The 11142-nt window shown below is 43.7% G+C and overlaps 1 protein-coding gene across 1 annotated transcript in view; it reads left to right on the top strand.

Annotated features, from left to right (window-relative positions):
• LOC110674862 (adenomatous polyposis coli protein-like) overlaps positions 1 to 7904 on the top strand; it is a 78713-nt gene extending 70809 nt beyond the window's left edge. The window contains exons 5-7 of the mRNA XM_021839375.1: positions 709 to 1554; positions 3428 to 4157; positions 6454 to 7904. Coding sequence (XP_021695067.1) covers positions 709 to 1554; positions 3428 to 4012 — 1431 coding nt within the window. The 3' untranslated portion in view covers positions 4013 to 4157; positions 6454 to 7904. The remainder of the gene's footprint in view (positions 1 to 708; positions 1555 to 3427; positions 4158 to 6453) is intronic.
• The last annotated feature ends 3238 nt before the right edge of the window (positions 7905 to 11142 follow it).

The raw sequence follows: 11142 nt of genomic DNA, 5'->3' as shown, positions 1-11142 counted from the left end.
AAGTACTGCCTTATCTTCCGCGCCTTCTCTGGGTTTTCCGTTTTCGGGTTTCGGCAGCTTCCAGCGCTCGATGGTATTCGTCTCCTGGAATTTCTTCACAACGGTGGAATGGTGGATTCCAAGCCTTTTGCCGATCCATCTTTGCGACTGACCAGGATTATCGATCACCGCGCCCAAGATTTGCTGGCGTGGCTCTTCTTGTTTCGAATGCATCTTGAAAACTACTTGACAGTTACAATTTTGCACACATAAACATAACACTTTAAACTAGTATTACCCAAAATTTCATTAATTTTTACCCACGTGATAAAAAGTTACACCCAAAACAAAGAGTCTCATTTCTTGCGAGTCCAATTTTTATGAACGATTGTTGGAAATTTAGTTTACTGTGTTTTACCTTAAAAAAGGAAAAGGTCTATATGACAGCAACTGTACAGGGAGAGGGCTGTTGTAATACACATTGTTTAGTCAGAAATTTCATGCCATCTACACATTACAGCAGTTCGAGTAGTCCGCGGTTTAGTAGTGTATGATCCTGTCTGCCCCCGCTAGAGCAAGCTACGAGGTCGAAGGATAGTGTTTAAACTCCACATATGTAGTTGTTCCGTATTCGAGAAATAGTAATAACGATTTGAACTTGGGGTCAAGGCACAGGCAACGTACCTTTATTTTAGCACAGACATAAGACTAATCGTATTTTCCTTCCAGACTCCCACTCCAAGTAATCCATCGTCTCCCTCGCCAAAGAAGTCTTCAAAGGAACGACGCCAGGAGAACAAGTCCCGTTACGAAACGCAGGTCATCACTTCCGGAAGCTTCTTGGCCGATCGAATAGCCAGCGGATATCAGGAGTGTCCTCGCACTCCGGTAGCCACCATCATTGCCAAACCCGTAGCTTTCTCGCCTCTCACGCTGCATTCTCCGGCTCCAATGTCCTTGGAACGGGTACTGTCCCCGGATGTTCCGCCGATGGATGACGAAGACGACGATCCCGTCACCTATACCATTCAGGAAGCTCAACGAAGGAAATCCCTGGAGCAGAAGATTCCCAACATCTCAGCGCAAGACCCACAAATTGTCACGGCTCTTCCTCCGACCCAGCCCAAAACGCCCCTCTCCAGCCCCAGCAAAGTGCCAATCAAAACCGGCAGTATTAAACCCGCTCTCAATCCCGCGACTCCAGCAGCTGCGGAACCGGTTAAAGCGGTTCGCGGCACGAAGAAACCTCCGTACGTGTCCCCGTACCGGAAGTCGGTGGTATCCGCTCCGGCCGTCATCACTCGAACTCCGGCCGCGCCTGGAGCGGTCAAGAAGGACCTCAGTGTCGGACCGCAGGCCACTCCGAAGCTGCGAACCCAAAGTTCCCTCGTAGAAAGCTCCAAGACTCGGCCGCAGCCCTTGAAGGCCCGATCCAGCATCGGCTTGAAGCGGAACTCGCTGGAAATGAACGGCAATGGATCGGTTCGAAGCAGCACCAGCAGTAGCAGTTCGGATGTATCCAGATTGCACACCAGACAACCGTCGTGCGGAGCGATTGGTGGAACCAGGACTAAGGTAGGACCGATTTCTTCCACTTTCCTAAGGATTGTTCTCGAAAAAAAAGCAACAAACAAAAAGGCAGTCACTGTACTAGATCTTCCAAAGGTTCTTATAGGTGTACTCCCATGAAATTCCACAAGGAATCATTTCACAGTTTTTGAAGCAATTTATTTTTAGGATTTTTACAGAAAGATCTTTTGCCAATTTTTCCAGTTATCTTCCCAGGCATTTTCATATGGTTTCCTCGAAGATTTCATCCACATTTACCCTAAGAATTGCTCCGAAAAAACTCCTCAAGGGATTATCCGAGGAAATGTATTTCATACTCTTCCAGGAATTGCTCAATTCGACCTTGGATTCCGCATGAAGCTCCTCCAGAATTTTCTCTAGGGACATTCATCCAAAGGTTATTCCTGCAGTTCTCCTCAACAATTTCTCGAGTGTCTTCTCAAGTAAAAATCTCCATGGCTTCTTCAAAAGTTCATTCCAGGTTCCGCACAAAAAAAATTCTAAAAGAATCTCGGAAGGGCAGCATTTGTCTTCATACATTTGGCCATTGATGATGCCGGTCGTAATGTTGGACTTGCTGAGTTTGACGCACCCACAGATCGTCTGCCACAAGAATTACTTCTTGGCAAATTTGTCCCCTTTTTTCCCGGAGCATCAAGGCGGTATTTGTTGACGTAAAACTTCAAGCTGGGGATCTGCTTGGCGTTCGCATTGATGTACGTTTCGTCGTTCTACACCAACCACTTGGGGTACAGGCAGCGTTGCCAACCTTCCAGATTTGTCTGGAATAATCCAGATTTTTGAAGCTCTATTTTACAAAAATCTGGAAGATCCAGATTAAAATTGTGATGAATTTGTAAGGTTTTGTAAATAATTTGTAAGGTTCTCCATACACGACATATTTGATCCAGACTTTCCCAGACAAATTTTCAATATCTTCCAGACTTTTGAAAAAATTAACTTGACATCCCTGGGTACAGGCTTCTAGCCCTGGATTTGGCCTCCGTGTTCTGTTCATCGGCTCGGTTAGGCTCCTCTTTACTCTGAAGACATGAAGTCTAGCCCACTTCATTGTCTGCTGAACGAACCATATGGAAAAATTGACCTTGGCCACGTCCCAAATCGAATGGTTTGAATTGCACTTGAAGTAATTCCTCAACTTCCTTGCCTTCACGGGGTCGCAAGTCTTTGCATTTCTTCCGCTGCCAGCACAGCGCTGGGACGATTTTACCACACGGAATACGATCGAATTGTCAATTCCCAGCTGTTCCGCGATTCATCTGTGAGACCTATGGCCTGGATTTTCCACGACTATGCCCAATTCTTTTTTGTCGAAGCACTTCTTGTTCGGAAGTCATTTAGATCAGAGTTTACATACACAGAGTTGCGCGAAGAGACTTCTTTGAATGCTTGCTCTTCTTTGTCTTCGAAAACAGCCCGTATCTGTTTTGCTGGGCTGCTCGATAGGTAGACGATTTGACAGTTCGATAGGTAGATTTGGTTTCACTCTTCGCGCAACTCTTCATTCATAGACTCTGATTTAGATAACACCGTGACAGATGGTGACGAAATTTTGCACATATAAACATAGGCCGTCTCAAATCAGCTGATCGGGAAGCACTTTGACATTTCTTCTATGAAAATGACAGGCCCGTGTTAGCACCGGTCTTCCACCGATATAAACAAATGCATAGACGGATCTGTCACATGAAAAGGCATTACAAACTATTACACTTTAAACTAGTTTTACTCAACATTTCATCAATTTTACACATACAATAAAAAGTTCTACACAAAAGATAGTACTGCATTTTTTACGAGTACAATCCCGATTTAATAACATCTGCCTCTGACCTGACACATTTTCTCTCCCATCTAGGTCCAGGATTCCCCAGCGCCGCCACCGCCGAATCTCATCCGCCAGGGAACGTTCACAAAGGACGAACCAACGAATCCGGAAGTACCGGTCGTAACGTCCGCCCCATCGACCCCGGCGAAAACCCTTCGCAAGCCTGGTTCGATGATTCCCAACTCGGCGTCCTCCTCGCGGCTGACCACCATCGCCAAGTCGCGGATAGTGCTTCATAAGAGCATCAGCATGGATGCGAGCAAGACCACTCCGAGCACTCCGACGGCGGGAACTCCCGTCGGTGAGAGTACCCCCCTGAGCAGCCGGTTCCGACTGACTTCGGCACGAACCTCGCTGATGGACTACAAGAAGCCCAATACGGGCTCGAGTCGCTTGAGCACGCCCATCGAGCAGCAGACTCCGGCGGTGGCGACCACGCCCACCAGTCCGGGATCGCTGATTCCGATGCGGCGCAAGAGTGCGGTCGCGGCACTCCCCAAGAGGACCAACCTGACGATGAAGTCGAATCCGGATGTGCTGAAGGGCAAGCTGGACGGGGTGCGGAATGCTTTTGTGAGGACGGCCGCTTCCGCGGTGAAAACCGGAACGCGATGAATCCGGGAAGCTGGACTGAGATTATGGGTTGGGCTTGTGTACGAGAGGGAGGATTCGTTGTGATATATGGGGAAGGTGATTCGGAACCGGGTCAGTTTCCTGGGAGGAGCGAGGTGTGTCGGCTGTTGTTGCAGTATTTAGAAAGGTAAGTTTTTGACATATTTTGTTATATTCCATCCATAAGCTGGGAAAGTTTCCTTCCAAAAGCTAGGAAAGCTACCTTCCAAGAGCAGGGAAAGTATCCTTTCAGAAGCTGGGACAGCTTCTTACCAGGAACTGAGACAGATAGCTTATAGAACCTGGAAAATGTTTCCTTTCAGAAGCTGAAAAAACTTCTTTCCAGAAGCTGGTAAAGCCTTCTATCTGAAGCTGGGAATGCTTCTTGCCAGAAACTTGGAAAGCTTCGTTCCAAAGGCTAGGAAAGTTTCTTGCCAAAACTTGGAAAGCTTCCTTCCAGGAGCTTGTGAAGTTTCCTTCCAGAAGCTGGGGAAACTGCCTTCCAGAAGCTTCCTTTCAGAAACCGAGAAAGCTACCTTCCGGATACTGGGAAAGCTTCCTTTCAGAAGCTGCGAAATCTTTCTTCCAGAAGTTTGAGAAGCTTGGGAAGCATCCGTACAAAAGCTCGAAATGCCTCGTTACAAAAGCTTGGACAGCTTCCTTCTCAAAGCTGCGAAAACTTTCTTCTCAAAGCTGGCAAAGTTTCATTCCAGAAGCTTGGAAAGTTTTCTTCCAGAAGCTTGGAAAGCTTCCTTCCAGAAGCTGGGATAGCTTCCTTCCAGAAGCTGGGATAGCTTCCTTCCAGAAACTGGGAAATCTGCTTTCCAGAAGTTGAGAAATCTACCTTCGAGATGTTGGCAAATCTTTCTTTCATTCAAGAAGCTTGGAAAGTTTTCTTTTAGAAGCTTGGAAAGCTTCCTCCTGAAACCGAGAAAGCTTCCTTCCAGAAGCTGAGAAAGCTTCTTTCCAGTAGTTGGGAATTTTCTTCCGGAAACGGTGAAAGCTTCCTTCCAGAAGTTCGGAAAGATTCCCTCCACAAGCTTCCTTTCAGCAGCTTGCCACCCTGCCTTCCAGAAGTAGAGAGAACTTCCTTCCAGAAGCTGGGAAATCTTCCTTCCAGAATTTGAGAAATCTGCCTTACAGAAGCAGGTAAATTTACCTTCCAGAAGCTGGCAAATCTTCCTTCCGAGAGCTGGAAAAGATTCTTTCCAGAACCTGGAAAAGCTCCCTTCCAGAAGCTGGGGAAGCTTCCTCCCAGAAGCTGGAAAAAGCTCCCTTCCAGAAGCTATGAAATCTTCCTTCCAGAAGTTAAGAAATCTACCTTTCAGAAGCTGGTAAATGTTTCTCTTAGAAGCTGGGAAACCTTCCTTTCAGAAGCTGGGAAAGCTTCCTTCCAGAAGCTGGGAAATCTTCTTTCCAGAAGTTGGCAAATCTACCTTTGAGAAGCTGGCAAATCTTTCTTTCGTTCAAGAAGCTTGGAAAGTTTTCTTCTAGAAGCTTGGAAAGCTTCCTCCAGAAACCGAGAAAGCTCCCTTCCAGCTGTTGTGAAAGCTTCCTTTCAGAAGCTGCGAAAGCTTCCTTCTAGAAATTTGGGAAGCTTCCTTACAAACGCTTGGAAAGCTTCGTTACAAAAGATTGGAAAGCTTCCTTCTCAATACTGGGAAAGCTTCCATCTCAAAGCTAGCAAGGTTTCCTTCCAGAAGCTTGGATAGTTCCCTTCCAGAAGCTTGGAATGTTTCCTTCCAGAAGCTGGGAAAGATTCTTTCAAGAAGCTGGGAAAGCTTCCTTCCAGAAGCTGGGAAAGCTTCGTTTCAGAAGCTGGGAAAGCTTCCTTCCAGATGCTGAAAAAGCTTCCTTCCAGAAGCTGAGAAAGCTTCCTTCCAGAAGTTGGGAAACCTTCTTCCGGAAACGGGGAAAGCTTCCTTCCAGAAGTTCGAAAAGATTCCTTCCATTCCATTCCTTCTTTTCAGCTGACAAAGCTGCCTTCCAGAAGTTGAGAGAGCTTCCTTCCAGAAGCTTGGAAATCTTCCTTCCAGAAGCTGGGAAATCTTCCTTCCAGAAGTTGGGAAATCTGCCTTACAGAAGCAGGCAAATCTTCCTTCCAGAAGCTGGTATATCTTCCTTCCGAGAGCTGGAAAAGATTCCTTCCAGAACCTGGAAAAGCTCCCTTCCAAAAGCTATGGAATCTTCCTTCCAGAAGTTAAGAAATCTACCTTCCAGAAGCTGGTAAATATTTCTCTCAGAAGCTGGGAAAGTTTCCTTCCAAAAGCTGGAAAAGCTTTGTTCCAGAAGCTGTGAAAGCTTCCTTCCAGAACCTTGGAAAGCTTCCTTCCAGAAGCTGGGAAAGCTTCTCCAGGAAACGGGGAAAGCTTCCTTCCAAGTTAGCATAAATCTTTTGCCCAAAAAAGAAATCACGTTTTTCGTCTTTCTTTTCCTCTTTACAGATTTCATCAAAAAGCAGTCATCCGTTTGTGCAATTCGACCAGGTCGCACCATTTTGTTTTTATTAACACTCTTATAATTTTACACTTTCGGAAAGCAGGTTCCATCGATTTTATTACGTTATTTTATTTCACATTTTCAAACAAAGTTTGAACCCAACTCGAAAACAACGACCGCGAGCAATGACAACACAATAAAAAAAAACTGCTCAATTTTACCTTTTAGTTACCAGTGTACGATTTTATTCAGTGTTTTTACGTGCGATCGTAAGTCATGGCATGCTTTGTTTTACCAGGAAACGGCAGGAAAAGCTTAGATTTCTTCCCAGTCTCCCCCCCCCTAGTTTTGGGCGTTGACGAAATAGTGAAAAACTACTAAAATGTATAATTATTACACCACATTTATAATGCAAAGATGTCGAAGAAGGATCCCCTTACCCCCTCGAATTGATCCCGTGCATGATAGGGTAATTTTTAAACCGTATCGATAATGGAGAAAAATAAAACAGAAATTGTTCTAGTCCCAAATGCGTCGTCTTTGGACATCGATGATATTTAGTTTATCAGAAGTTTGAATGCATCAGGCGCTCGTCGAAAGACGATCTATGCTTAGCAACACACACGCATACACACTAGCATATTAGTGTAGGATAAGATAGGTTAAGGTTATGTTTTAATCAAGAATCAATCCAATTTGCTCGAGTGGCCAGTAGTAGGAGGGAGAGGCCTTCCGTATCCCTGCGCGTTGAAAAAAAGTTGTATTGAATTAAATTTTATTGCTTAGAATTTGAAGTTGCGCCCCCTTCCTCGCACACAGAACCTTTCCGGATTAGCAGTTGGTCAAATAGGAAACATAACCTCTAGAGTTCCAAGTAGGGAGGAATTTTCGAACTGTGAACGCATTTAACGGCGAGCATATTTACTCAAACTAGGACCGGCTTGCTCGCTTTATTACTATGTTTTATGCTGCTATGATAATTATTATCGCTATATTGCAATCGTCAATTCGCTACAATCTTTTATAACGGTTACTGAATTTCTTATTCAATTTTTATCTTTGTTTTTATTAGTTTTGCTTATTTTTTTTATACATGTCTTTTTCGTTTCTTTTCTCAATGTTCCTTTCTGTTTTACACGTATTTTTCGTTTTCGAATTCTTTACCAAATGTTGCTACTATTTAGGAAATCTTGACACCGGAATCATATCAAAACAGGAAAATTTATTAATCAAAACATTCAGTGGAATTTATAGAAAGTTTCATAGATTCAGTTCGGCTGGCTATTTCTCTCTCTCTTTTATTATCCTCTTGAATCATTTTTCTTGAAGCTAATATAAAATTGTGTATCGGAAATTCAAATGACTGTATTATTGCGAAGATCTACGGTAATCTTATATATCCATGAGAATATACGACCGCTATTCAGCTGTAAAAAGTTACAAAGAAGAAGAAAAACCTTGCTCCCGGTGTCGTTAATGAATCCGAAAGCCATTCCGTCGTGGTCATGACTTTTTTTCTGAAAGAGGTGTTTGGGTACAAAAGATTGAAAAACAGTAGATAAAGAGGACAAAAGGTCGAAAATGATTTGAATGGTGGATTTTTTTCCTTTAAGGCTAAGTAGCCCGTCATTCGATTAGGCAGCCATGTTGACTATGCCGCTCACAATTTCAAAGTAATAAAATTCAGTACTCATGCTAAATATTGAATCGCAAAAGAATCACTGTGCTGAATAATGATACCTTTTCAGTTATGTGTGTGTGCAAAACTAGGTATGGTCTAATCCAATGAGAATATATACCGAGGTGCGGAAGAAGACATTTAGTGTGCGTGACATCCGTGTACGGTGCAAAATGTTTCACAACTACAATCGAGCGAGCTCCCATAAGAAGCCGTGTAAATTAGTGACGTAGTTATTTTGTTTACGTTTTTTCTCTTTACTAATACATAGCCGTTGCTTCTTCTTCCACACCTGAGTATATATTCTCATTGGGTCTAATCCACCGGTGTACTAAATTTGCTCGGTCTGAGAATTGTGACACTTGAGCGGGGCACGCTCCCGTATGATCCCCACGTGATCTGGACCCGCTCTAGTGTCAAAATTCTTCGACCGAGCTGGTTTAGTACACCAGTGGATAAGACCATATGATTTTTATTACTTTGAAATCTTGAGACGATTCAGCAACAATCAACATTAACCCCTCTACTAGCAGTTTCATTTTTACCGTCAACTAAATATTCATGTCGCAGTAACTTTTTTGTTCCGCAATATTTCTGCACCATTTTTTCACAAGTTATCAAAAAACTTCTAGTTTTAGAATCTGTGTCGATATTGACCATCTGGACCGGTTTCCAAAATTCCTTGGGGGACCGACGCGTAGCCATAGCCCACATACATTTCGCAGGCTACACATTTTTTTATCGTATTCATTCTTCGGAACAATACATTGATGAGAGTATGTTGTAAAAAAGTGAAGCAAATGGTGCAGCCATATTAGAGTAATGAGTATTTAGGTTTCTAGCACCACGCTGGCCAAATAAAGATCTTGAATACATAAGTCGGCTTCCATTTTAATAAATTTAAATGGAAAACAATGTAGGATAAATTGAAACGCTTCGTAAAAGCTACGGGAAAATCCACGTAGCTCTTACGTGTAACGCTGATGAAACAAACGGAGTTCAATAGTTCATGCGTTCATTCTGTGCTATCTATCAATGATTCACGTAGGTCGTACCGTAATCCGGGGCACTTACGATCACTTTTTCACATCTTTTTGCCATGATTTCCTTTGGAATTCAAATATTGTCAATTTTTTTTTGGTAAAATCAGTACTTCATTGATCTTTATCAGTTTATGTAATCGATTTTTTATGAAATAAAATTTAACATTTCATTAAATTAGTTTCAATATCAAAAATTGTAAATTATCCATTCTCGACTTGCTAGAAGTTGTAATATTGATGGATGGTGCCTTTGTTTCTGTTGCAGTCAAGAAAAAGTCTTTGAAAAATTCTAAGAAATACGGCAGACCACCCAATAAAAGGAATCAGCTACTTGAAAAGCATCTCCGTTAATACCACAGCCTGTTTTGGTTTCAGCTTCCAAAATTTATTTGACATTACGATACAAAAAACGTTTACTAGTGCTGAGAACAATACAATCAACTTTACCTTACTCGATATAATGTGTTTTGAACTTGAAAATTTGAAGTTTAGCTTAATTTCATTATCACTATAATATCAAGCTTTCCACGAGCGCTAATGACCGGCTGTCTTGTAGGGACTAGGTGATTTGACTTTTTTTTTTCTTTATTGTTGAGATTTTCAGCCCTAGGCTGGTTCATCTCATGTGCATATAGAGAGGGGGAGGTTGTTTAGGAAAAAAGGAAGCCTGGCTGAAAACCAGGGGGATGGGAACTGGCAGTTTTCGACACTTTTATGACGAATCTCATATTAGTGCTGTTGTATCGATTTCCGTCTCGTATCCGGGTACTTGCGAGGTCTGTGTCTGTTTCCGTGTTGCTTTTTCGGCATTCATTGTTGCAGTTGAGGATATCTCTCGGGGCTCCGCGTCCTGCAGATTTTGAAAGTAGGTTCTACAGGTAGCAGTGCTACAGGGGCCGCTGATTTAAGGTTCCACGTGCTAGGTTGATGCCTATAATGCGTCATAAATGTTCGCTTGTTTTAAAAATTTAAGCAGCTTGGCTTGTCTTTCTTTATCTCCACTTAGTGCTGTTTGAACACACGCAATGTCGTGTTCTCTTCGTAAGAACTCCAGAGTAGGACAACGCGCAATAAAATGTTCCACGGAGTTGTGGGTGTGGCAGGTTTCGCAGGATATTCTGAATCCGTCCCCATTGGCTCCCATATTATGGGAGAGTCTGGTATGTCCCATGCGTAATCGGGAAAGGACAATTTGGTCCCTTCGTGATGCTATGTCGTCCCATCGTTCAACATTAGGTTTGATTTTCCTTGCAAAAGTTGTTTGGTCTTGATGCCAACGAAGAGACCATGAGTCCCAGACCACATTCTTAACCCAAAGCCTTACGTCGTCTGCCGGAGCTTTAGGTGTTAGTAGACGGCTTTGTCTACCCCGATTTGCCAGCAGGTCCGCCTGTTCATTACCGTGTATTCCACAGTGGCCTGGTACCCACCTTGTACCGTCCAGGGTACGTTGTATCCGTTGTATGAAAGGGTGCTTGTTCATCGGGGATTCAATGGCCTGTAGTGCACTGGCTGAGTCGGTAACTACCAAGATCGATGTTGTGCTCGGTTGGGTCACCGCCCGGAGGATCGCTGCTGCTTCCGCCGAGAAGACAGAACAGATCTTCGGCAATTTATGGGATTCACTAATATTCTTTCCAAAAATGCCAGCGCCCACTGAGTTGCTTTTCTTGGAACCATCCGTGAACCTGACGTCCGCGTGTTGGTACTTTTTTCCGATCAGCTCATTGAAGTGGCCCTGCACTTCGTATGGAGTAGCATTTCTTCTGAATTTTTGTTGAATATGATTGTCGACAGTTGGAATTTTTGCCAACCAGCTTCTTGGCCCGACGCGGTGGAGCCCAGCCACCGGGAGAAGCCGGTAATTGGCCACGCTTTGCAGGGTACGGTTGGCTTGATCGGGAAGGAAGCCAGCAGACCCGTTACCTCTGGTACGTTCTAGGAAGCCAATAGCTCGGTTGCAGAGTGCAGAT

Source organism: Aedes aegypti, chromosome 1 (genome assembly GCF_002204515.2).
Source record: "Aedes aegypti strain LVP_AGWG chromosome 1, AaegL5.0 Primary Assembly, whole genome shotgun sequence".
Taxonomy (NCBI): Eukaryota; Metazoa; Arthropoda; class Insecta; order Diptera; family Culicidae; genus Aedes; species Aedes aegypti.
This window is presented reverse-complemented; position numbering and strand designations above follow the sequence as displayed.